Source organism: Colletes latitarsis, chromosome 10 (genome assembly GCF_051014445.1).
Source record: "Colletes latitarsis isolate SP2378_abdomen chromosome 10, iyColLati1, whole genome shotgun sequence".
Lineage (NCBI taxonomy): Eukaryota > Metazoa > Arthropoda > Insecta > Hymenoptera > Colletidae > Colletes > Colletes latitarsis.
In genome coordinates, this window is record NC_135143.1 from 5,385,907 (window position 1) to 5,412,589 (window position 26,683).

The window sequence follows — 26,683 nt, forward strand, 5'->3', positions numbered from 1 at the left end:
AATTACGGATATCTTAAAGATCATTGACATCACTGTCGTGTGTCCGATTCACTTGAAAACGACCCTCGTGAGCAATAGAAAAGTGTCGTAATTCCGATCGTCTCGTGTCACGCAGCGATCGACAACGCGAACGAAACGTAAATCAGAATTTTCGGTCGACGAGGCGTGGTTATGTACAAAAAGGTAGCGACACGCAATCGCCGCTGGGAAAAACGTGAAACACAACGAGACACACCGGGTTACGAACAAAGATTTCCCCGTCGCCATCGTCGGCGACGCAAAGCGCCCGAATTTCGGTCGTTGACGATAAAAAAAAAAAAAAAATAAAAGAAATGCGTACGACTTCTCCCTTTCCCGGCTATCGTTTAACACAATTCGTTATATATTAATTTATCGTAATAGCTTTCGCTCTCTATCACGCACTCTTTCTCACGTAATGCTCTTCGTTCACCTCTTGATTCTCTCGCTCTCTCTTTTCACCGACACATTAGATCCTTTATGACATACACGATAGTTACGAAGTATTGCTTTCATTTAGTCACGTGCCGATCGCGGTTCGCCCTCCAACCGAGTCACAGCGGACGGTTTCCCGTCGACGGCGAAGATTCGTGTCGAGCGTAACAATAATAGATCTCGTACCTTCGCCGCGAGTTCCGAGCGTCCACGAGAATTCTGCTACATCGAGAACGACGATACGCGAATCTGCCTGACCGGCGGATCAATGGTTAAAAACACTAGCGATCAATCGATACCGATACTATTTATCATATTCAATCAATCTGATACCAAAATACTCGATAGAAAGTATCGACACATTACGTTAAGACCGATATTATATTCTCTTCGATAGTAATTTATAAATTTCGATCCAGCATCGATATGTATCAAAGACACGAGTATCGGAAAAAATCGACACTTCATTGATACCTATTTGATACCTAAACCAAATTTCAATATTAATTTAGTACACCGGATTACATCTTTAAACAATACTATAAACGACTTTTTTAACTTTTTAACATTTTTTTGTTATTTAAATTTATCGAATATACTGACAAAGTTTGCCCGTTAAAACCTGTGACACTCTGTATAAAAATAATGAAACATAGGCCGTTGTGTAAGTATTAAGTGTCAGGTGCCTATTAAGTATCAAATAGGTATCGATATGCAGTAAAAGTTGGTTATATGCCCAAACTGATCTACAACATATCGTCCTTCTACGAGAAGAGGCCACAGCGTGTTTACATCGCCACTTCTTTTGCAGTCCACTGACTCACAGGTATTAGTCGAGGTGACGAAGATCGGTGACAAGCCAATTAACGGACTGCAGCAAGAGTGGGGATGTAAACACGCTGTGCCTTCTCGTGGAAGAACGATTAAATGCTCCGTGTTCATCCCCACCACCGAGATTTCCCTTAATACACCGCAAAGCTCAACAGCTGAGGACCTCCTTCTCTTTTACGTCTCTTTTTCTTTTCCACGTTCGACAATCGATGTAAACTATTTCTATAATTAGAATCTGCCTAGCTCGGGGTCCCAATTTTCAGGCATACATACAGGGTGTTCGACCACCTCAGCGAAAAATTGTAATGGGAGATTCTACAGGCCAAAATAGGACGAAAATCAAGAATACCAATTTGTTGATGGAGGCTTCGTTAAAAAGTTATTAACGTTTAAAGTTCCGTTCATACTGAATTTTTTTCTCGAAAATGGCTAAGATTTCGGGAGTATGTCTATTCACCAAAAACGATTGTAATTGACCCTCGCAACCGAAAATAATTTTTCCAGAATAATTTTAAATTTTTTAATTCTGTCGAAAAATTTCACACCTTCTCGAATTTTTTTCTGGAAAGTGGGTAGGATTTCGGGGGTATGCTTTTTCACCAAAAATAATTGTAATTGACCCTCAGAACCGAAAATATTTTTTCCAGGATGATTTCAAATTTTTTAATTCTGTCGAAAAATTGCACACCTCGAATTTTTTTCTAGAAAGTGGGTAGGATTTCGGGGGTATGTTTTTTCATCAAAAATAATTGTAATTGACCTTCCGAACCAAAAATAATTTTTCCAGGATTTCAAATTTTTTAATTTAATTTTTTAATAACTTTTTAACGAAGCCTCAGTCAAGAAATTGATATTCTTGATTTTTGTTTTATTTTGGCCTGTAGAATCTCCCATTAAAATTTTTCCCAGGGGTGGCCGAACACCCTATATATTCAACTTTTACTGTATTCTTGATATATCAATACTAAAGTTGGTATTCTTTGAGTCGCGCCTTTGATACGCATCGATACTAAATCGAAATTTCTAAACTGGTATCGATAGAATCGATATCGATCTTAACACAACCGAATACACACGGCTTCGTATTCCTCGGTCTTGGACGTATTTTATGATTGCCTCTCTCTTTCTCTCGCACGTTTCTATCGACAGAATTCTCTCGGCGCTGTTCACTCGCTTGAAGGCGACGATGCGCTAAGCGTAAAGTTAACACGAGTACAGGACTGCTTTCTAAACGTCGTATCATTTTTTTTTCTTTCTCTTGTTTCTTTTTCTCTCTCCCTTGTTTCCCTTACGCGGCGCTTCGCGAATGAACGAATACACACCGAAAAGTGCATCGCGGCATCTGTCGACTCCGCGAACGAAAGAATCGACAGATACCGCTGTTTGCATGCTGAGCATTATAAAACACGCTATTGCGCGACGGATGGTAGGTAACGGCGAATTAACAGACAAATCAGACAAGCATTGCTACAAATACGGCTATTAGAAGAACAGGTGGTTCGGCAGTGTTTTGGCGTATAAGAATTTCTAAACTGAGTAAAAGGTATCAACATAGATCAGCGAATCAGTCTTTTCGAAATAACTAATAATATTTTATTTAATTGCAATTGTTAACACACGATTTAAAGCTTGATCGCTTAAGACCACTTTTTCGATTACGAACTTCGTTACACGATGCTCCTACTTCTCCACCATTTTGCATTTTCGTTCGAAAGGCGGAGCAGTCAGACGGTGTGGTGGGAATAACAACTCACTGACCTTGAGCGATCAGATAGATATGTTCAAACTCGAAAAATACTAGCATAAATCATGTTTTGAAATAGTACAAAATTAAAAAATTGAGTGCAACTTTTAGTAATCTTTTCATTACTTTTTCATACTATTTTCAATCTGCATTAGTTTCAGATAATTCTTATCGTTATTAAAATATTAAATGTTTGTTTTTCTTTTTTTAATTTTACGATCTTATTTGTGACGAAAGAAATTGATACGTACTAAAAAGAGTTAACGTTTTGACTTCCGACGTATCTTCTTATCTCTAAAAACTCTAATAACAAAATATTCGAATTAAAAATTGTGGTTTTGTATCTGTGCAAATTTACATCGATCAACCAAATACCGCTTCTGAAAACGTGAAACAGCACAATTGAATAGAACAACTCGAGACAATTTTCTGAATTGATCACGAGCAAGACGTATCCAGTAAGGAACTTGTTTGGTAAAATCACTCTCCACTCGTAAAAATGATTCATGAACCAACGTCTGGGTATGCTCTTACTCAGTTTAGTAACCTCCATCGATCTGAAATTGTTCGAACCGTATATTCTCTCGTGTTCTGGAGAGAGAAACAATCAAGATGGTAATCCGAAAGAAAAAAAACCATGCAATCGGGAACACGTTGTGAGACGAGGCCGAGGCCGTAAATGGCTCCAACGCTTGGACTATCTTTGATGCAAGAACGATTGTAAATCCAGTGCACGTATACAAGGTTTCGTGTTCGCGGTATTGGATATTGAAAACGGTGAATCACAGATTGATATGCCTCGTGTTACCTCGGACTACGTCTCACCGGTCCAAGGGAAACCCCGACACAGTCGTTCGACGCGCTTGAACCAATATGGCGGACGAGGGAGGGGGGCACGGTTCAATAAACAGAAATGGAACTGTCGCGTTTATGAAAGAAAGAAACGGTCACGCCAAATCGACAACGATCGATCGAGAAAAATATGGCAGCGATAAACGGGGACACGTTGTCTGACCGTCGGTTTCCGTTACTTCGTAGAAAATGCATTCCTTCTTGCGCGAACACTACTTGCGTGGGTTTATGGCATATACTGGCTATACACAACAGATATGTACAGCGGCGTTTTCCTCCGGTATCCACTAAGGTTCGCCAGCATACTCTTAAACCGTTTTTCATTTTTTTTTTTTTCGTTTCACTAAATTCTTCGTTAACTCGTCAACTAGTACGTTACTTTTGTAATTATGATTATGTGTTTATGCTTTAATCCACCGTACAACTACCTGGAACACAACGTGGTTGAGCGACGTGGCTCGCACGTTGGCTCGCTATTTCTCTATATATTATTATACCGCGTACGTATTATATCGCATTTAGTTTTGTTTTTTTTTTTTAGTGTCTTTACTTTCTATGTCAATTACTTCACTTTGATTCAAACCACAGAGCTCGATCTACATTTTTCTTATAAGTACGCGTGTGTGTGTGTTTTTTTTTCCACTTTTCATTTATCCAATATTTGATAAACACCGACGAGTTTCAGTTATGCTTATACAGAGAGGAGGATTTTAAAGGTATTTTGATAAGGAAGGGGGGGGCGTGGGGGGGGGGGGGGGGGGGTAATTTCCATGGGGCAATCCCACAGACACACGGTTTTAGGACATAGGACATCTTTGACGACACAATTCAAAAAATAATTTTTCAATTTTAGTAGAAAGATAGGCGGGGTATTTCCATACAATAGTGTTATCGTTATATTAATATTATTCCTTTTTATTAGTTTATTACTATTATTAGTATTAGTATTATCATATCGTTATTACTATTTATTATTATTATTTCATTATTATATTATCATTATTATCATTATTATTATATAATTATTCCTTGTGGATGCTATTACTCGACCCATCTCTCCATCACGAAACTTTTCCTCGTCTATTGCTTGTCTCGTTACGTCGCGTCATCGTCGTTACCAGATCACGCGATGTACTGATACGAGGGCATATACGTATAACATCGTTACAAATTTTCTCGCCGATTATATAGCTGGTACGACACGCAAACGTTTCATACATATCAAACTATTTACACGTTTTATCTACGGTCGAGTCCCGAATCGTTCTAATTTCATTCCGAATCCGAACGATCGACGATTCGATTCGAAACAGATACCAAACCCCCTCGGAACGGGCAAACGCAAGTATTACTCTGTCGCGAACCCGGAGATTACGCGCGTAAACCTGAGTTCAACCGAATATCGACCAAATCCCTCGTTTTTAAGAAACTTAGCTTTCCCCTGTTACAAAATTCTACAAATCAGCGTTCACGACGCTTTCTCACCTACGCATCGGGCATATGTTTCGCGCACTGTCGGTGGATTCGTGTGAAACGTGTTGTCCGTATGTATCGCTTATTATTTTCTTTTTTTTCTTTTTTTTTAATACGCGAGACGTGTTCCGTGTATATGTATACATATATAAAAGCATTATCGACAGTTTCCACTTAAGTTTACCGGTTCGTATGTTATATATCTACAGTTACGTTTACTCGAGTAGCTATATTTACAATTCGCTCGCCTCGCGCTAGCACACCATCGCGTCATGTTAAAAATATCTGTTGTATATTTTTTTTCTTTCTCGACGTATCTTTTTTGTTTCTCTTTTTTCTTCGTTTTTTGTTTTCCCTATTAAACTTGTCCTTGCGCGGTTAAGTCCCACGGGCGACGTACACGGCAACGTTCGTGCTCACGCGCACGTCTCGTATAGACCCTGTTGCATGAAAACACCAGTTCGATCGACACTCTTCAACGAACACGAGAGTACTTTTTATCCCCTCTTTCTCTCTCTCTCTTTCACGCACTCGTCTTTCGTCGGATTTCATCACGGACGGCACCTTTGAAAGTTCGTATGCGCGCGCACCTCGTATCTCCTTTTGCGTCGTCTCGCGAGGAATTGTCTCTCCCCCTGATCACGCGCGAACAAACCATTTTCACGCGTCTCCCGTTTCCCGTATATAATGTGACTAGCTCGATATTTGTTTTCGACACATCGCGATCCGTTCTGCCCTCCAGAGGGGAAACCTAGTGACGTTTGCTTATCGGAACTCCGGGGACGTCCACGATCGTGCTGTCGGAACTAAAGACGGTTTAACGGTTGAATCGCAAGCAACGCTATTATGGCACACCGAGCGGGGTTTTGGTACGTGAGGAAAACAACATAATCGACAGCACCGCGCGATCGATCGTGAACATTTCTCAATTTATACTTTGTTCCTCCTTTACGAGTGCGATGGAGAAGAGAACAGAGAAAAACGACGGGGTGAGGGGCGGGGGGAGGTTGTAGATATAATGGACGCGAACGACAGGCACGTATACACGCGGTGTCTCGACGAACCATTTTTTTTTTTACGGCTGAATGTAATATGAACGTGTTAGTCTTGTCTCTCTTCATTGTTCTTTCTTACGTTTTGTCCGCTGCGCGATTCACGTGGGTACGTGAATCAAGTCCCAAATAGCGTTACGATCTCGCGTCACATCCTCGAATCACGAGTCGTGCCTGTGGATTCTGTTGCGTTTGTTACCGCTCTTCCGTCGTTTTCTCTTCGTGTCCCTGGTGAACGCCACGTTGCTCGGGTCGTCGGCCAACTGCGGGTATCTGTGCACGCTGTGTATGTCGACGCCCTCGTATCCGTTCACGGTGCCTCGACTGATCAGTTCGTCCTTTTCCTCTTTCGACCAGTCTCCTCGGCCTTGGAAACCGGCTAATACCAGCTGCTTCTCGATCTCCCAAGCTCTCTCGACCGCCCTCTTGTGAGCGTGCTTCAGTATCCTGTGCCTTTCCTGCTCAGGATCGGCGCCATATTTGATCACCACAGCGGCATCTGGATTGTGGAGTCTCAACTCTTTCCACGTGCCCGCCCCGTGCTCCGTGGTCTCGTGAGTCGACACGTTGAACATGCCGCCCAGTCGACGGAGCTCCTCCATGTCGTCGCGGATCTTCAGCGCGTTGTCCTTCACGAAGTAGAACACGTCTTGGTCGTGGACGCTGAAGTGAAGCGGCAGGAAGTACGAGTTGTTAAACACGGAAGTTACAACGCCCTGAACGACGCTGTTCACGCCGTCCACTACGCTAACGAGCGCTCGTCCACCGATTCGCGACACCAAGATGCCCTCGCCGAAGACGGCGCGGCGATGAGCCACTCGCGGAAGGAGATTTCGGGTCTTTGGCTCCAGTTTAAGCAGAGGCTTTGGTACGAATCCTAGATCGGAGAACTTCTCGTGAACGCGGTCTACGATACACTGCAGTCCAGACATCACTCCGAACTCTGGCGTTAATTGCGGTGACGTGATCATCGCACTGGGTTGGTACACCATTTGTTTCATGTATTCGGAGCCTAATATCGCGAACATGTCGTAACCGTAGAGCTTCAGCCAGCTGGCCAGGTCCGTCATGTATTCGACGTTCTGTTTGAAATTGATCGGATCGTTGTTCCGGAAACGATAGATGAAGATGTCGGTCGGGGTGGTCAATTCGTTCGCCATTTGCTCCCAGGCGGGCGTCATCCATTGGCCAACCGTGGGATCGTACAACCTCTTGTTCAGATAGACCAGTTTGGTGTTGGGATCGAGGAGGCCGCCGTGGAAGTCGATGGGCAAATAGAAGTCTGGATTCGTGTCTTTGATTATCTTGCCGAACGGTGTGCGTCTCATCTCTTTGATCAAATTTCCGTTTGTGTCGAACAGTGCCAAGGGAGAGCCATTCTGATCCGTTGCGACGTAGAATCTTTGCTCGGATGTTTCCACCGTCATCAAAAAGTTGCGGGAATCGTAGAGGAACCGGAAGGTTTTCGCGGATTTCGGGAAGTGAACGTGAGTTATTAAGTCCGGCGTCTTTGGGTTCGCGTAGAAGAACTGAGTGATGTTCTCGCGGTCGTCGTTCCAGGCGACCAATCGTCCGCGATCGTCGTAGAAGTACCATATCTGGAATTTCTTGTGCTCTGACGCGTGGATCAATTGACCGCGGGAATTATACCTGTATAACACAATGAGAATTGTTGATAATTATGTACCAATAGATTAAACGATTTCGCTAAAATTTCGATATCTATGGTATCTCTAAAATTTTAAGAATTGTTGATCTTACAGCTACTTAAAAAGTAAGGGGGAAATCATCTGTTATTCCTTGATGTTTAAACCAATCCAAGTATTTGATTATCCAGATAGCTTGAATATTTGATTAAACTTGATAAAATTTAGTTTGTTCAAATGTTTGTTGAACAACTTGACTGTTTATACAAAGTATGAGAATGATTTTAATGTAATAAGTAAAAATTTATGCGTTAATTATAAGAATTATACTTATATTACGTATTAAGGTTTATACTTTTTCTTCGCTTTATTCAAACTATGGAAAACTATTCAAATATCAAATTACTCCAAGTTATTTAAATGAACGGGTATTTTTTTAAATTTCTAGAACTATCATGATTATACTTGACCTTACCTAAATCTATTCAAATCTTATCCAAGCGAACTTTATTATTTAAATATAACACTATAATTAAGTAAAAATATATAATCAAGTTCTCTTGGATAATCAAGACTGCTTAAACAATCAAATACTTGATTTGGTTTACACTTATTTTGGAAAAATTACACACATCTTAAGTGTTATTTTGATGGCTTTTTTTAGGTTTTTAGGTTTTCTCTCCATAAGGGTCAACTTCCATTTTCAAGTACTTGGGTACGATATTCACAAATTTCAGGGAAATTCGAAATATTAGTCAAAAAAAAAATATCGAACAGAATATTTCTTAGGTAAACATAAATAAAAGTTCAACAAACCTGTATTTGTGTTCTCCTCGTATTACGACGAATCCTCGTCCATCGTAAGAGTTAAATTCAACGTCACCAAACTGAATGACACGGTCCCCGCTGTCATACCCTAACGCGAGTTTCTCGTTATGTCCTCTCGTAACACCGATCACGTTACCATTTTCATCGTACGCGTACTGCCAATTGTTCTCAGTGTCAGCTACTTCCAGCACGTGGCCATCCGCGTTGTACGTTATCTTTTCCATTTTTGAATCTTTACCGATTGCCAGTTTCCTCATTTTGATGCGATTTCGATTATCGTACTCGAGTTCCATACGGAATACGTCCAGCGTGCGAATGTTCATCAGTACCGTTTTAACGCGACCGTGTTCGTCGTAATCCGTGACAGTGTAAAACTGTTTGCTGCTGTCCTGCATCACGGATCTGTTAAACAAGTTCCTGTACACCCTGAGATCACCGACGCCCTCCAGTATGCCGAGATTCTGGTTGTACTTCAACCGTAACTGAGGAAGCTGTTTGCCATTAATGTCCACTTCGATGCCAGATATTCGCGCGTTGCCATCGTACTGATAACGATACCGTGCATTGTCCAGACCGCTTTTGCTACCAAATTTGATCTTTTCGTCTTTAACGATACCAGCATGATACTTATATTCGATTCGCATTTCGAAGTTCGGCTCGTTGATGTCGATGCTGTGGACCAGACTCGTCGTTTCTTGATACGTGTAGTGGATCGAAGATAACCCTGCACAGATGCAACATTAAATTAAAGAAACGTTACAAATTCTAATATGCAAGGAGAAAAAGAATTGATCGGAGACAGTAGCTTAAATCATAAAGTTCACAACAGTGTTTTATTTATATAGGTGTATATTCCAAAATGTTTATAGAACGTAATGTAAAATGAACGATAAATACATTTCTTTTTAGTTCTCCATTACTCACCAGCAAGAGTAGTTTCCAATTTTCCAGTGTGATCATAAACGTAAGCAACTTTGCCACTTTGGTGCGGATACACTTTGGCCAGAATCTGTCCATCGTCGTTGTACAGAATTTCATACGGATGCCTGTTCATTGGCGAATAATATTGATACTTATAGAACCCTAGGGAAGTTTGCAGCGAGAAGGTGTGAATGTGTCCTCGCGGTGTGGTCAACGACTGCAATGCTCCAGCCTCGTCGTATTGCAGCAAATAATCGCTTCCTCTGGGTGTCGTCACTTTCAACGGAAGACTGCTGAACATGTCCTTAAACGCGTACACCATGGACGTACCGTCGCTGTATTTGATCTCGTACAATCGGCCAGCTCTGTCGAAACCATAGGTTTCACTGATATCTCCCCAGGTCCAACTGGTCAGTCTACTAAAGCGATCGTATTCGAGTTCCACGCCAGCAAAGATACCGTTCCTTGGTCCCCATTTGATCGGTCTTGCCGTTCTGTCGTAAGTGACGTTTAAAAGTTCCACGTCGTTCATGAATACCGCTACGCTATTGGTCTCCCTGTCGTATTCGAGGGACAGGAGAATCTCCCCGTTAACGCGAAGTTTCCTACCGACTTGTGCAACGGACTTCGAGTTGCCTCGATTCTTGTTGCCTTGAACTTTTCTCAGGAAGTATCGCCACTCGAATCTGTTGGCCAAATCACCGGCAATTTCGGTTCTCTGTTTAGCAGGAACCGGATAACTTTCGCCTAACAGCGGCTCGATTTCAGCCAGGACCGTGTACGGCAAGGTGTCCGTATTGATTGTATGAGCCCATGGTGTGACCTGACCAACGGATCCATCAGCGAGAACTGTAGTCCTTTGTTCGGCTTCTCCAACTTTCGTAACCACCGACGATCCTTTGATCAGCATCGAGATGGGTTTCCTGTTATTTTGCCCAACCTTAATGACCGCACCTTTCAAACTGAGATCAAAGGTCAGACTGATCACCTTTCCAGTTGGTGTAACTGCGCTGGTTAGCCTGCCGAATTCGTCGTAATTGTAGACGTAGCTTCTGCCGGTGCTATCTAATTTAGTCTTCAGCAACCCGGTCGGACCATGATAATCGAACGTGACGTTGTAATTGTCGGGTGTGCTTAATTCATGAAGCATTCTCATTCGGGACATTCTGAGCCTACACTTCTGTCCCTTCGTGTTCTCGATCGAGTTCACTTGGCTGCTGTAATCCCTCAAGAGGAACACTTTGTTGCCAGCCGCGTCCGTAACCGTGCTCAGCTTGCCGTTGCTGGTGTTCACGTTGTACGTAAATTGATAAACCGTTTCACCGGTCAAGATGTTCTTGGTGGCGACGTGCTGGCCGAATCTATTGAACACGTATATTTCTTGGGTGTCCGGCGAGTAAATCTCGTATTCCCTAGCGCCGCTGGCGTCCGGTATGCTAGCCGTCACGGAACGAATTCTGTAATTCGCTTGATCGCCGATGTGAACCACGCCGTCAGGGGACACAGCCACCGCGGATATGGTGTTGAACTTGGAGGTGGATGCCAGGTAATGATCGGCTTCGAAACAGTCGCAACCACGTTCCAGACAGTTGCATTTTGACTCTGCGCCGGCGTATGGCGAAATCTTGCCGTCGGTACCGATCACTCGTAACCGATTGATCCTCTGCGAGTCGCTCTCACCGATGTACAGATTACCAGAGGGACCGAACGCGATACTCTGCGGCATAACCAGAGTAGCGTGAGTCGCTAGTTCCGTATCGAACGAAACAGACGGCGAAGCACAATGAAGAGGACGGCCAGCGACGACCTTCACTCGACCATCCGGGGCCAACTGGAGCACCATATGATCGTCAATCATGTGCAACGAGTTGTCCAGAGGATTGATCGCTAACGCCGTAGGCCAACGAAGATGAACTTCCTCCACGTTCAGAGTGCCTTCGCAGGGTATGGGCTTCCAGTGCGATTTGTGCATGTGATTTCCAATCACGGTAGTGATGATACCGTCTCTATCGACCATTCTAATATTCGTGCCATCCGCGAAATAGAGGACGTTGTCGGCCGATACCGCGACACCTTTGGGATACGCGAGCTTAGCGTCTCTGGCTAGAGCACCGTCGCCGCAATGAGCCTCGTCACCAGGAAGACATCGTTCTCCGGATCCAACCACCGTTTCCCAATTATGATCGGGATCGGTATAGTCGTTCGTGTCGCGTACGCGAATGATTTGATGAGACTCTGGGTCAGATATGTACAGGGAGCCATCCAATGGACTCAAAGCAATGTGATACCGATACGAAACTCTTGTTGCGCTGAAAAAGAAAGAGGAACGAATTAAATTTTGCTCGGTAGTGTAATTATTAAGTCGTTTCATAGGTATTAAATTGTATTTAAAGAATTAGAATATAATTCACGGGGTACGCTAATGCATGTTAGCTTAAACAAATTGTATAAACAGCTTTGAATATGAAACTTACTTGAGTTGAACAACAGTCCTGACAGTGCCGTCGACGAGTATTTTTCGTATTAGATTGAAATCACCGACAAACAGGGATCCATCAGGAGCCGCGGCAAGAGCAACCGGCGCGAGAAGTCGCTGCTTGGAAGCTTGTCCCTCGCAATCCATACAGTACATCGGTCTCTGGTGTCCGTCGCCCATAGTCGTGAGAATTACTCTAGGCTTCTGTTTGAGGTAGATGTTCGAACCATCGCCCTTCTGCAGGATTCCCTCGTGGAAATTGTACCTATGATGAATGTCCAGATTCCATCCACCGACCTCGGAGATGGACATGTCGTGGCCACTGAGTTTCGTCGTCTGCACGTCCCAGATAATGTCTTTGCAGTCGTTGTACTCGTACCCCACCTTCACCATGGCCGTGGTGACGCCGTAAACGCGTTGTCGATAGACGTTCAGTCGATTCCACGCGTAGGTGAATCTTATCGCCGGATCAGCCTCGAACGTTCTCTCGAACAGGATGCCCTCGATCGTGATCCTCAAGTGAATTAAATTTAGGGATGGCGGTATGACCTCCGGAGTCAGCTGCAGCTGTATCGTGGAGAGATAGCCGGCCGCTCTGGAGCTGTGGTATACGAGATTCAATCCCGTACCAGGAATTTGAAGGCTCTCCTGAATGACCTGGGACTCTGCCAAAATGGCACTCTTGTCGGGACACGCTCCCTGAAAACCGTGCTTCCACGTCGCCAGGACTACAGGCTTCATCAGATCGTAATCGTGGGCCGCGCACGAGTGCGGAACGTGGCTGGGTTGCTTCTCCTCCGCGGTAGTCATTATGATATTGTCGATTATAACGACCTTTAATGAATAGAATTTTAGTTAGATTTTTTGAAACTCTTACGACCATACAAGGCGAGGCACGCAGAGCGTGTTAGCTGATTATTTTCAAAATTAGTGATAATGTACAAAAATTCAAGTGTCTTAGGAAGCATACTTTTTAGCCGAATTTGCTTTTTTCTACACGAAGTTGTTTAGGGGATTTCAAAATAATCAACATTTTTTTCGATAGAACTGTATATTTTTCATCATGGTCACCCAATAGAAAGTACAATTTCTAAACTTATTTATTTCTAACATTTGATCCATGGATAACTTCATCTTTTACTGCTATATGTCTTCTAATTGTATGAAAATTAATTTTTACAAATGCTGAAACTCTAGTTGCAGTATTATTGTTAATTGTTCTCCAAAATCTCTTTCTTCTTTGAAGAAATTTATTATTATCCGTGACCATGATTGATCTCGAGTGACTAGGGTTATTGAATTTATCAGAATGTGTTATGCACTGAAATTTGTTTATAGGCAATTTAATATACAGCTCCAAGAAAAAGATGGCGAATTTAGAATCTTCTTAAACTTTTTAACTTCGTCTAATAACATTTTTTATATTATCGTTAGTTTTGAGTATATTTAACTGTCATGCTTTACATGCCTCATCCAGTAAAACGAACGATATCGTTATGGGATCTGTTTATTTTGGAGCTATATCAATTAGGTGATATTTGAGATTTTTTTAGGAAACTATTGAGCATCGTTAATTTTAAACTTTGTACGTATATTTACTTACATCTTGTCAAGCTACAAGAATTTTTGAAATTAAATATTACTTGAAATAAATAAATTTGGCATTAAAAAATGATGAACTCATTTTTTGCTCTGTAATGTAATGTACATAAAATTGCCCAAACACATTTATTTTTTTGAATACTATAATCATGAATTCAAAAAACAAACCAAATTTTTAAATATTACAAACGACTCAATATTTTGTCTCTATCATTTTTTGGAATTTTTTCGTTAGTAATATTATTAAAACCTTAAAATAATTGTTTTTCGAGTTTATCAATATATTTGAAATTAATATAAGAATCCATTGGCGAAATTGATTGTTTCGATTGAATCGAAAGTTTGTAAGAACTTGTGCAAGTATAAATAATTGGTTTTGTTGAAGCAATGCATAAATTGACATAATAACTCTCGTTTTGGTCATCTTAAAGAAAAATGTCAAGAAGTTTTTTTGTTATGCACAAACGTGACTATTATCTAAATTAAAACGAAGAAACAACTCGGAAATTACTCGATGTTTTAACATAGTAATTTTTATATACTTATACTTTTTTCATATATATGTTTTAAACAAAACAACGAAAAAGTTTCTTATTATGAGTAAATGTGGTTATTCTCTGGATCTAAATAAAGAAAAAATTTCGATGTTTCCATTAAATTTCAAATCTTCTGTATTCTGTTAAAAGAAAATCTTGATAGATAACGAGTTATCAGAGATGAATAAAACTCGTATCTAGATAAAAGTTTCGAATAACGAATAAAAGATAAATAATTTTTCATCCGTTAAACAAAAAAAATCAATTATATTATTCATAGTAAAGGTGAACAAATACATCAAAGGAGGAACATTGTAAATAAATGCTATAGATCTTCAATATCATCTATTATTCTAACAAAACTTTGTTGACACTGAGTCTCGAGATGTGTTAATCAGTCTTTTGTTATAATATATAAAGAATCTAATTCAAAGATCTACTGACAATTTCTCCATTACGATAATCTTTTTGGAATAATACTTTTGAACTTTGAATCTTGAAAAAGATTCTTTTTCTGTATCTCCAAACTAGACAGATCCCTTAAGAAGACGATGACAGTTATTCAATATGATTCTACCTCGTTCCAGGGCACAAAGACTATGTGACTTTGGGGTTTGAAGGGTGACCTGCCGAATTGCAAGGTGACGGCACCGCCGCCGTTCACCAGTAGATCAAACCATCCGTCGTCTCTTGTTAGTGTAAATCCTTCCAACGGTGTGCTCGTGCTAACTCTTACTCCCATCAAACCGGTGCCGAGATGCGTGACAACGCGACCACGTACAACGGCCGATCGGCTGTCAGGAAATAATAGCATTAATCATCCGATAGCTGATCACGTCGCTCGTGTTCAACTAATGTGATCGTTTCTTTCCACAGTGCTCCGTGGCACGCTAACAACAAAGCAAACTGGCTATTCATCTAATCTAATTTCAATTCTACGACAGTATTACTTCTCCGTTCGTACGTCGTCTTACTGTGTTTCCAAGTGAAAGTCTCGTAAAACGAAAATGTACTGTCGTGCACGAACCATTCGAAACGGAACTATAATACAAATTATGTATAATATAACCGAAGAGCTAGGTAGAATGCCTCTGATTATTTCTAGGTATCGGGTTCGATATGTACTGTGGCGGGTTCCTTTTGTATGGAGGAACGACATTGTTAGGAACAGGTAGTCGATCGAGCACTTGCGAGAGAGCGTAGCCCTCTATCGGCGAGTGCGGGAGGTGTCGCCACAGTACTTACTACGCCAATTCCAACAGTTGAAGTTCGCTTTGCGGGTTCGAACGACACTGACGATGTTTCATTCGTTGTATCGGCAAGGTATTTAGTTTATATGAATTGTTTTCGAAAACTTAAAAGGAGACCAGCAGGATTGGTAAACGTACTTGTAAATATTTCAATGTTTGAAAGAATGAAACATCTTACAAGTAGTACTCGAATCGTGCGCAGTATTCGTTTATTTCAATCGCTGTTTAGCAATACATAAACTTTCTGATACTCGTAAAAAGTAAAAAATATTCGTAAAACATTCGATTCTACTTGATTGAAGATACTTACAAAAATATTCACTATTTTTGTTATTTATTCTCATTCAGTTTCTTATATCTTTTTTTTGTATTACTTCTTTATCTTATACTTAATTATAATGTACCATCGATTATTAGTAAGTTAATAAAGTTAAAATTAGTCAAAAGATTAAGATTTGTATGAACTAGTTTCGAATCCCAGAATCAGAGCCTGTAGGATAGAAAAATGTATTTTACAAGTACTTTAAAGTTTAAAAGAATGGAACCAGGATCATGACCTTAGACCCCATGTTAAAATTAAACAAAATTACTTGCACTTGAGTTTCATTTTTGTATCTATAAAAATAAAATAACACGTGATTTCTTTCAAGACAAGAATTACTCAACTACATAAAAACAATTAAATTAATTACTACATTTTATCTATTACATATAAAATAGCATTTTTATTTTTAGTAAATGGTTATACGCAACTATTCCTTGTTACGTTTTTATTTTAATAGTTAATATCAAAACTCGAAAAAATATAAACAAAAAATGATCTTGTCTACTTCAAAATAAAATTTCTTTTATAAGAGTAATGCAAAGTACCCATGTATGTGTATCCGTTTATTAGTCTGGGTTCAAAAATATCTATGCACATTCCAAAATAATGAAAGTTGTTACTATCATTCAAGATACTCATAAAAGATTCGATCTTACTCTGGGACTCTACTTCAGACTACTTTTGTTTCTCGAAATGCAATACTTATAAAACTGCGTTTAAAAAAATGAATGACGCGACCTCTAGGGGGTAGAAATAGAATAATTTAAATGTTTCTTTTTATCGATACATTGATTGCAAGAATTTAAAAATTGTGACAGTGTATTATTTTTTGCATTATTGAAAACTTCCTACGTATCTTAATATTTATTCTAACTACCTTTTTCCTCAATAACATACGTTGTAACTACTGTGCAGATGCTTACTAATAAGAACTAAAACAATTTACCGAAATGTCCTTGCTGGATAAATTCTAAGGTTACTTGAAAATACATAAATATTATTCAGGTTCGAATCTACTTGGAACTACTACTTTTTCCTCTCGAAATACTTAAAGAGATTTCGAATTTATCCACGACTATTTTACTACTGGCCAAGGTATCGTATCACATAAATTACCGAGTATTAATGTGAAAATGCAAATGGAACGGATTTCTTTCGTCGATATTATTCAGAAGCATTCTTTATAGCTTCTTGCAATATACCCACGGATGCTCCATTTTCCATTCATCCATAGCGACTAGAATTATTGAAAAAGGTTATGTTACCGTCGAATAAGGTCTCGTGTGTGGCATGGACTAACGGACCGGACAATACGACTATTCCGAAAATGTAATTTACGGGCGAGAGAACAGATGTCTCTCGCGTCGTGCATGTCGCTCGTGTGCATTCTTTGTAGCTCCTCGTACTATAAACGATCCCAAACGATCTGCACAGTAGTCCCTTATGCTCGTTCGACGCGACAGTACTTCTTCGTTCGATCAATCTGGTATTCCGTGCGTGTAAAGTTCTCGAACTCGTGATAGAATTAACTCGAGGCGGTCTAGCTTCGGTGCTGGAAGAGGCGAACCCATTCGAAACGCGTTCGACTTTTGTCGTCGGTCCGGATATCACGGTCGCCTCTTTCGCGCCGAAACACGTCGCTCGAGGACAAATTGCTAGTAATACATATTTATATACATGTACATATACACAAATAACACAAAGTCAGAAGCTTAACTTAAAAGGCACGAAAGACAACGTAGGAATAATAAGGTAACCAAACCATGCAACGAGAAAGAGTCGAACAATGGCGAGGAACGAAAGGGGTGTGTTGTGAGCTTTTCGAACGGTCGCACGGCGCGTCGCTGACGTTCGAGGGAGGCCCTTCTTCCGTTTGTCGACAATCTTTGATGACTTGATCAAGTGCCGGCAAAAATCGTGAAGAAGCTCGATCTCGAATGCGATTGACCGCGCGCGAGCAACTCGTCTTCTTTTTTTTTTTTGCAGTCGGATGCAGGAAGTATGTACACATGATACCAAATATGCACGAAAATATCGTCAAACAGCAGCAGCTATTAACCGCTTACACTCTACCAACGAAATGTACTCGCAACCGATTGTTACTTTTTTCTTTTTTTTTTCTTTTCTTTTTTTTTTCTTTTTTTTTTTTGTCATAGTCGAGCTTCGTCGTCGTAGTTTCTTACCTTGTGTTGAAGTGATTCCAGAACATACTGACCGGGCAGCACGGATAAAACAGAACCGAGTTAAAATGATGTGATTAAAGGCAAAACTAGACGGAAGATAGATAGAGAGATATATATATGTATGTAGAGTGAGAGCAAGAGAATAGGAGAAGTACGTAAGAAAGGATGGAAAATGGGGGAAAAAGGAAGAGAGCTTCGGGACGGAAGATCGTAGGAGCGAACGTAAGAAGAATTTCTAGTTTTCGAAAAAATTTAGATTCGTTAGAAGAATCGTTTCCTCCTCGATCGGTATGATGGGCGCAAAGCTCGAGGCTCGAACATGAAGTCACACATTCACGCAAGCTCCACTCGGACGGACACGTGAGAAAAAATATATTTATATATATGTATGTATATATAAAAAATGGAGTCGATTATACGAATATCAATAAGATCGATAATGTAGTAGAACAGCGATAAAGGCGAAGAAGAAATAGAGAATGATAGTGAGAATGGAGACGGGGTTCAGTGCAGGGCACACGCTCGCGCACACGTACGTACAAACATATGTATAAAACTTTTGGGATGTGATTTCACACGGGTCACAACAACGCAGAGAATATATCATATCTATGTATACGTCTTCGTGTCTTGTATATCGTGTACGGACGAGAATGTATATAAGACGTGTGTATGCATGTGTCCCGTATACGTCGAGTCAGTTAAAGATTACCGGGCCCCAAGGGTTTCGCATGCATTTTCATATTCCAAGTTGCGCGTTAAGCCCGTGATTAGGCACGATTGATCATATTCGACAGACCAAATTTCCCTAGTATATCGCGTGTAGGGACCGCGATATTCTTAATAACCTTCACTCGTCCCGCAACACATGCATTCTTTTCGGACGTACACCCATTTATTAAAAGCTACGTGTTCGTGTCTGGGTGGACTACCGAGTTTTCTGTATATACAGGGTGTTCGGCCATCTCAGGAAAAAAAAATTTTAATTGGAGATTCTAGAGGCCAAAATAAGACGAAAATTAAAAATAACAATTTGTTGATTGAGGCTTCATTAAAAAGTTATTAACGTTCTAAGTTCCGCCTGTAGAACGGCAATTTATCCACCTACTCGAATTTGTTTCTCGAAAGTATGTAGGATTTTGGAGGTATATCTATTCACCAAAAATGATTGTAATTGTCCCCTGCAACTGAAAATAATTTTTTTTACAATAATTTGAAATTTTTTAATTCCGTCAAAAAATTTGTCCACTTACTGTATTTTTTCTCGAAAGTGGGTAAGATTTCGGGGGTATGTCTATTCACCAAAAATGATTGTAATTGTCCCCCGGAACCAGAAATAATTTTTCTAGAACGATTTGAAAAAATTTATTTTCACCGAAAAATTTAGGCACCTACCCCCTGTCGATTTTCCTTAAAAATTCGTTTTTGATGTTTAATAATTTCGCTTGACGTCCTACAGAAAAGTTGTTTAATACTTTTTTGTAGGTACCTATGAGCTGTACTTCAGAAAAAAGTTTCATTGAAATATATTCACTATTGTGGGAGTTATGGCTGTTTGAAAATTGGACCATTTTTATGGGGTTTTTTTCATTTTACGGGGGGGAGGGAACAACTTTTCGAATATTTTTATAATTTCTACATATTCTACACTAAAATACGCGTCGTTTGCCTTTTTGAACATTAAAATCGTCCAACCCGTTCAGGAGTTATGATGTTTTAAACATACGCACTTCATTTCGGGGCTACATTTCTAACCCCACATTATATTTTCAGTAAAGAATTTTTTTCTCGAAATTGAGTAGGATTTCGGGGATATGTGTATTCAGCAAAAATGATTGTAATCAACTCCTCCAACCAAAAATAATTTTTTCAGAATGATTTGGAATTTTTTAATTTCGCCGGAAAATTTGTCCACCTTCCTCAATTTTTTTCACGAAAATGCGTAGAATTTCGGTGGTATGTGTAATCACGACAAATGATTCTAATTCACCCCCGCAGCTAGAAATAATTTTTTCAGAACGATATATTTTTTGTTTTCGTCGAAAAATTTAGGCACTCTGTTGGTTTTTCTTAAAACGTCCTTTTTGATTTTTAATAATTTTGTTTCACGCTGTATAGAGATGTTGTTTAATACTTTTTTGTAGGTATCCATGAACTCTACTTCCTTCCAAAATTTCATTGAAATATATTCACTATTGTAGGAGTTATGATCGTTTGAAAATTGGACCATTTTTATGGGGGTTTTCCTACTTTACGGGGTTAAAGGAACAATTTTTCTAACATTCTTGGAATTGTTACATATTCTTCAGCAAAATACACGTTGTTTGCAGTTTGAAACATTAAAATCCTCCAATCCGTTCAAAAGTTATGATGTTTTAAACATACGCACTTCATTTCGGGGCAACATTTCTAACCCATTATATTTTCAGTAAAGAATTTTTTTCTCGAAATTGAGTAGGATTTCGAGAGCATGTCTATTCATCAAAAAGGATTGTAATTGACTCCTGCAACTAAAAATAATTTTTCCAGAAAGATTTGAAATTTTTTAATTTAATTTTATTAATAACTTTTTAACGAAGCTTCAATCAAGAAATTAATATTCTTGATTTTTGTCTTATTTTGGTCTCTAGAATCTCCCACTGAAATTTTTCCCAGGATTGGTCGAACACCCTGTATTATTTTTTTTTCTTTGTACCAAGTGTATCTGATTCAACACACGTAACATCAAAGTCGGGACGGACACGTTCAGTCGACGCTCGTATTACAAGTTCTCCGAAGTGATTCGCGCGGAACGTAATCGGAGCTATCGAACGACAACGATCGGCGGAACGCAGAAGAATCGCACGCGGCGTGCTTTTACTAACTCACCTCTCGTTGAAGGTTTCTTGGCGCGCGTAGTTCTGAAGGCTGCCCTCGTCGATTAAGAACTTCATCCTTTCGAAGAAGGACGCCGTGATGGCCGGTGGCTGCTTTCGTAGTAGTATGTCGATCGGTTTCGGTGCAGCCACGCAAAGCTGACTGGTACGACACACATGACTCGCGCAACATTCCGGATCCGCACAATCGATGAGACCGTCTGCAGACCACATTGCACCGAGATTAGAATCGATCGTTGACTCAAGGAAACACATTTTTTGTGTCTAGACTGCGAATGTTTATGCAAATACTTTTATAGAGATCTGATAAAGCAACGTGGCACTTGAACAGAAATATATTTTGCGACTATACCCGGCTCAACGAGAACTGGCGAGAAATGTAAACAGAAAATTCACGTGATCGACGCTGCTGCCGCGGATGAGTGGCTGCTGAACGTCGCTGCTCAGGGACGCTGTTTAACGGTCCCTGAGAAGGGCCCACGCATGACATATTAAATCCAATCGAAATGATTTGGTCGCGAGTTAAAAATTATATTGCAGCAAATAATACAACGTTCAGATTTACGGATGTAAAATATTTATTTCACGTGTCATTAGAATATATTACGGTTGAGAACTGGAGAAAATATGTTGAACATGTTGTTCAAGTTATTGAACATAAATTTTTGGCAATTGGATCACAATATTGATGCATTAACTGAATCGTTTATAATTAGTTTAAATTCTGACCGTTCAAACACAGAATGAGCATAAATTTTTATATAGTAATAAACAGATAAATTAAATGTAGAAATATATCATAATGTGCTTTCGTTTGCCTCGTTATTTACATTATTATATAATAATATTAATAATATCATATTAATATTGAGGTTGTGTTCTTGTTGTTTAGAAAATTAGCTTCTTTCCTAATACTTAGGGATCTGAACGTTACGTTTCGGTCCTGGTCTGATCACGCGTCGCCACAGCTTATATTTCCTGCCAATTCTCGATGAACCTGATATAGAGGATTCCAAAGATATATTTAAGGCCAAAGTTTAAGACGTTCCGTTTCGTCTTTATAGGATAGGATAACAAATCTGTTAGAAACATGTAATCTAATGTAACTTGTACGACTTTTTATTCGATATTGTGGTTCTCTTTTTGTTTTGTTCCATCCTTGGTTCCCCTTTATTTTCAGTAACATGTTCCATATTGATTTCGTTGTTGTTTGAATGACTAGCAAACGAGAAGCAATCTTGACACATTTCCAATCTGGAACGAAGCTGGCTAAAATCGCAAATCGACTCAATTCATGGAGAATTGCAATCTACCGCACGATCAAACTGTTCCAGGAGATTCATTTCAGATTAGAAAAGTGTCACGACTGCTTCTCGCTTGCCATTCATTCTAACAACGATGAAATCAATATGGAACATGCTATTGAAAATGAAGGAGAATAAAAAGGATACAAAATAAAAAAAAAGAATCATGAGATTTAGTGAGAAGTTGACAATAATTTGAATTTTGTCGAGTTACTCAGATGTCAAGCCAATAAGAACCAATTATTATCTGACAAATAATGGTGTTCTCTTATTCCAAACTCAAAGAAATTTAAATCATTCTGTAATTAACTCACTGTAAGTTATTAAAAGAAATTGATATTGTTTTTATTTGATTCCTAGAAAATGTAATATTATAATTAAGTAAGAATACATAATCAAGTTTCCTTGGATAAAAAAATTTGCTTAGGCAATCATGTAGGTATTTGGTTTGGTTCAAACAACTCAAACCAAACTTAGCTCAGTTTGTATTTTTAAGCAACTTAGACGCTTCTGTTTATCTAATCCAACTATACTCATGCACAAACCTCAGAATTCTGAATGCAAAAGCATAAGTACCCGTATAGTCTTTGACCAGGTTTTGCTAGCTAATAAATGTTTTGTAAGTAGTTTTGAACAAATTGCATGATGTAATAATATTAATAAAAACGATTACATAAAAGATGAAGGTGACATAAAAAGGAGATTTGCAAAAAAATAAAATTTCATTAGTTACGAAAATGAGTTGATCAAGTTAGTCGGTCCACCCTGTATAAAGTACACCATATATCATTGGAAAGGGTTAAATGCCTTTGCTCGATCGATATTCCTGGATTCAGGATTCCAACTTGAATTTCCTGTTCACTAGACGATTACTCTAATTGAGCTATTCAGAGCCTTGGCAAGTTCCTTTTCCTTAAGTCTAATGATCCAGAAGGATTTCGGGCTGCTAACAAGTTTCCCTTCTGTTGCGTTTTGTACCTTTGTCGTTGTCCCTTCCGTCGCCGCAATTCTGTTCGAGAAGCACATTGCAATCCTTGCCGTCCCAACCGTCGTAGCACTTGCATTCCCACTGGCCATCGTTACTGACTCTGCACTGTCCGTGCCCGGAACAAGAGTTTGGGCAACCTTCCATCGTGCAGTGTTTCCCATTCCAACCAGTCACGCACAAACACGTCCCGTTCTTGCACTGACCGTGCTCGTTGCACCGTGGATCGCACTGCTTCAAATTGCACAAGTCACCGGACCATCCCGTCAGACAATCGCAAACGTTGTCCACGCAGTGGCCATGGGGCCCACAATCCAAATCGCATAATTCTGGAAAACGTAAAAATAGATGTCAAATTACTGAATGTTCCGGCGAGGCTACATCTTGAGGGGTACGGGGGTTGTTAGTTTCGTAAGCAACACAAAAGTTCGTAAACACGGACATTTTCTGACAAACTAGAACGAAGTTAACCAACAAGGGAATTAAAAAAAGCGCAACGATTAGTAAAGGGTTCGAGAAACGTCACGTTAGGAAACTTGTCGTCGTTGTGAGACCTGAAAACACAGGTATCCATCATTGAAATGTAAGAGTCGCCATCTTGGAATAGTACATAGTTAAATTTGCGATCTGTCGCACAAAAATGTCGAAAAATGTTGAATTTTATAATATACAGTAAACCCTTTCTCGTTTATCAACCACTTTTCATTTCTTCGAAAAAGTCGTATCTTCGATATAAAATTTCTTTGATTTTTCATTAAAACATTACTTGACAGTTGTTCTTCAGTATGTTTACATTTTCAAATTTTTTACCCATTAAACATTTTGTTGGAATCAACAAGTGATAATCAAATGTGGTAATATATAGAGAATAAAGTGATTATGACAAAATTTTCCCAAATAAACTCATATAATTTTGTATCACATCTCGCCACATGTCTAACATTACGGTGTCATGATGAAATATCACTTTATTTAAAATAGTCCTGGAAGATTTGCACGTTACGATTCTGGTAATTTTTCTAACTAAAGTTAATATTAAAAATTTTATATTAAAAAATGCATTGGTGATTCTACCACGTATATAGGGTGATCGGCCACACCTGGGAAAATTTTTAATGGGAGATTCTAGAGGCCAAAATAAGATGAAAATCAAGAATATCAATTTTTTGATTGTGGCTTCGTTAAAAAGTTATTAAAAAATTAAATTAAAAAATTTCAAATCATCCTGGAAAAATTATTTTTGGTTGCGGGGGTTAATTACAATCATTTTTGGTGAATAGACACACCCCAAAAATCCTACGCCCTTTCGAGAAAAAACTTGGGGTAGGTGGACAAATTTTTCGACAAAATTAAAAAATTTCAAATCGTTCAAATAATTTACCAATGTATTTGTGAAAGTTTTCCGATTAAAATAAGACCACATACGATATAATTTCTCGATAAATACTCAAATATGATACAAATTATATTGTGTTTGGTTTTTCCTTAAAACTTCCTTAGCAAAGATCTAATGTGAGACCAGAAATGCTTCCCTGAAATTTCATGCGAATCTTGAAAATGTCATAATTCCTGAACGGGTTGGACGATTTTAATGTTCAAAAAAGCCAAACGACGCGTGTTTTAGTGTAGAATATGTAGTAATTCTAAAAATATTCGAAAGGTTGTTCCTTGGCCCCGAAAAATGAGAAAAATCCCATAAAAATGGTCCAATTTTCAAATAGCTATAACTCCTACAATTGTGAATATATTTCAATGAAACTTTTTTCTGAAGTAGAGCTCATGGGTACGTACAGAAAAGTATTAGACAACTTTTCTGTAGGGCGTCAAACAAAATTACTAAAAACGAAAAAGGAATTTTTAAGAAAAATCGACAGGGGGTACGTGCCTAAATTTTTTGGCGAAAAAAAAAAATTTCGAATCGTTCTGGAAAAATTATTTTCGGTTGCAGGGGTCAATTACAATCATTTTTGGTGAATAGACATACCCTCGAATTCCTATGCACTTTCGAGAAAAAAATTCAAGTAGGTGGATAAATTGCCGTTCTACAGGCGGAACTTTAAACGTTAATAACTTTTTAACGAAGCCCTAATCAACAAATTCGTATTCTTTATTTTCGACGTATTTTGGCCTCTAGAATCTCCCATTAAAATTTTTCCCAGGAGTGGTCGAGCATCCTGTATAAGAACTTTAGAAGAATGGAAACCTAATTTGGAATATCGTTTTGATGGTTTTTATTTCAAACTGATATCTCATTCCTGTTTTAAAAACAATTCCGTTGTATTGTATACAAATCAAACTATTCATGCAGTCATTGTACGTAACAGTACTCATGGTTGAGTTTATCTACAATTTTACGATAATGAAATACGTCATTCTATTTGAAAAACCATGTCCTTCGAGAAAGAACTTTTAATTAATCTTTTGATTAATCCTCTGGAAGATATTTACATTACGCTCTCGCGTGACAGATCACAACCACCTGTACAACTATTATTTATAATAACAAAGTACGTACGTTGTCTTCGAGAGGTGTCATTACCTTTTGAACAGTCGTCGCCGGACCACATCGGTTCGCAAAGACAGGTCTGCGTTTCGAGATCGAAATTTCCGTGTCCGCTGCAGTCCGGTAGGCACTGCAACGCTTCTTTGTCCATTTGACTGCAGTCAGCTCCTTTCCATCCTTTTTTACAGATGCAGGTGCCGTCCGCGCAGTAACCGTGCCCCGAGCAATTGGGGTGCGGGCAGTCCTCTTCCTCGCAATACTTTCCTTTATATCCATGCACGCAGATGCATTTTCCATTTACGCAGAGGCCGTGGCCGTTGCAATCGGGCACCTCGCACTCGTCGTGTCGCAGAGAACACTCCTTCCCTTTCCAACCAGGATTGCATTGACACTCTCCGTTTATGTACTCTCCTATAATACAGTCAAACGAGTCAGAAGAGATCAGAACCGCCATTCAGGGCGTTAAATCAGCAAAATAAGCACGCGCTTAGGGCACCAATTAGCATCGCAGAGATTTTTCCAGTATCGCCTGCTGGATGACCGAGTGATTTTGTGCAATCGCGAAAGGAAATGTTACTATATGTTCATTATAATGTCGCTTAACCCCTTAACGTTCATGCCCGAGTCTGGCTGCTTTGAAAAACGATATTTGTTTAATCCAACGGTTTAAGGGATGATAATATTTGTTTTCCTTATAACTATACGTTAGATACAACATTGTAATTAACAAAAACTGCATTTTTAGAAACAAATCCAATAAAGAAAACTGATCATTCTTGGTTAACCCGAAAAATATGATCGTTAAGGGGTTAAACTCCTACATGTATCAAAAAGAAGCCAGAG

General features: G+C 39.3%; 1 protein-coding gene across 10 annotated transcripts in view; it reads right to left on the reverse strand.

Moving 5' to 3' along the window:
- Positions 1-5,435: 5,435 nt before the first annotated feature.
- Ten-m (teneurin transmembrane protein Ten-m) overlaps positions 5,436-26,683 on the reverse strand; it is a 537,959-nt gene continuing 516,711 nt past the window's right edge. For 9 of the 10 annotated variants that reach the window (XM_076774715.1, XM_076774719.1, XM_076774714.1 and 6 more), the window contains 9 exons: positions 25,877-26,251; positions 23,331-23,666; positions 21,041-21,248; positions 18,173-18,199; positions 14,992-15,208; positions 12,275-13,110; positions 9,804-12,109; positions 8,868-9,603; positions 5,436-8,055 (listed from right to left, as the gene is read on the reverse strand). In XM_076774715.1, coding sequence (XP_076630830.1) covers positions 6,567-8,055; positions 8,868-9,603; positions 9,804-12,109; positions 12,275-13,110; positions 14,992-15,208; positions 18,173-18,199; positions 21,041-21,248; positions 23,331-23,666; positions 25,877-26,251 — 6,530 coding nt within the window. In that variant the 3' untranslated portion in view covers positions 5,436-6,566. The remainder of the gene's footprint in view (positions 8,056-8,867; positions 9,604-9,803; positions 12,110-12,274; positions 13,111-14,991; positions 15,209-18,172; positions 18,200-21,040; positions 21,249-23,330; positions 23,667-25,876; positions 26,252-26,683) is intronic. The other variant, XM_076774713.1, reaches the window with a different exon arrangement.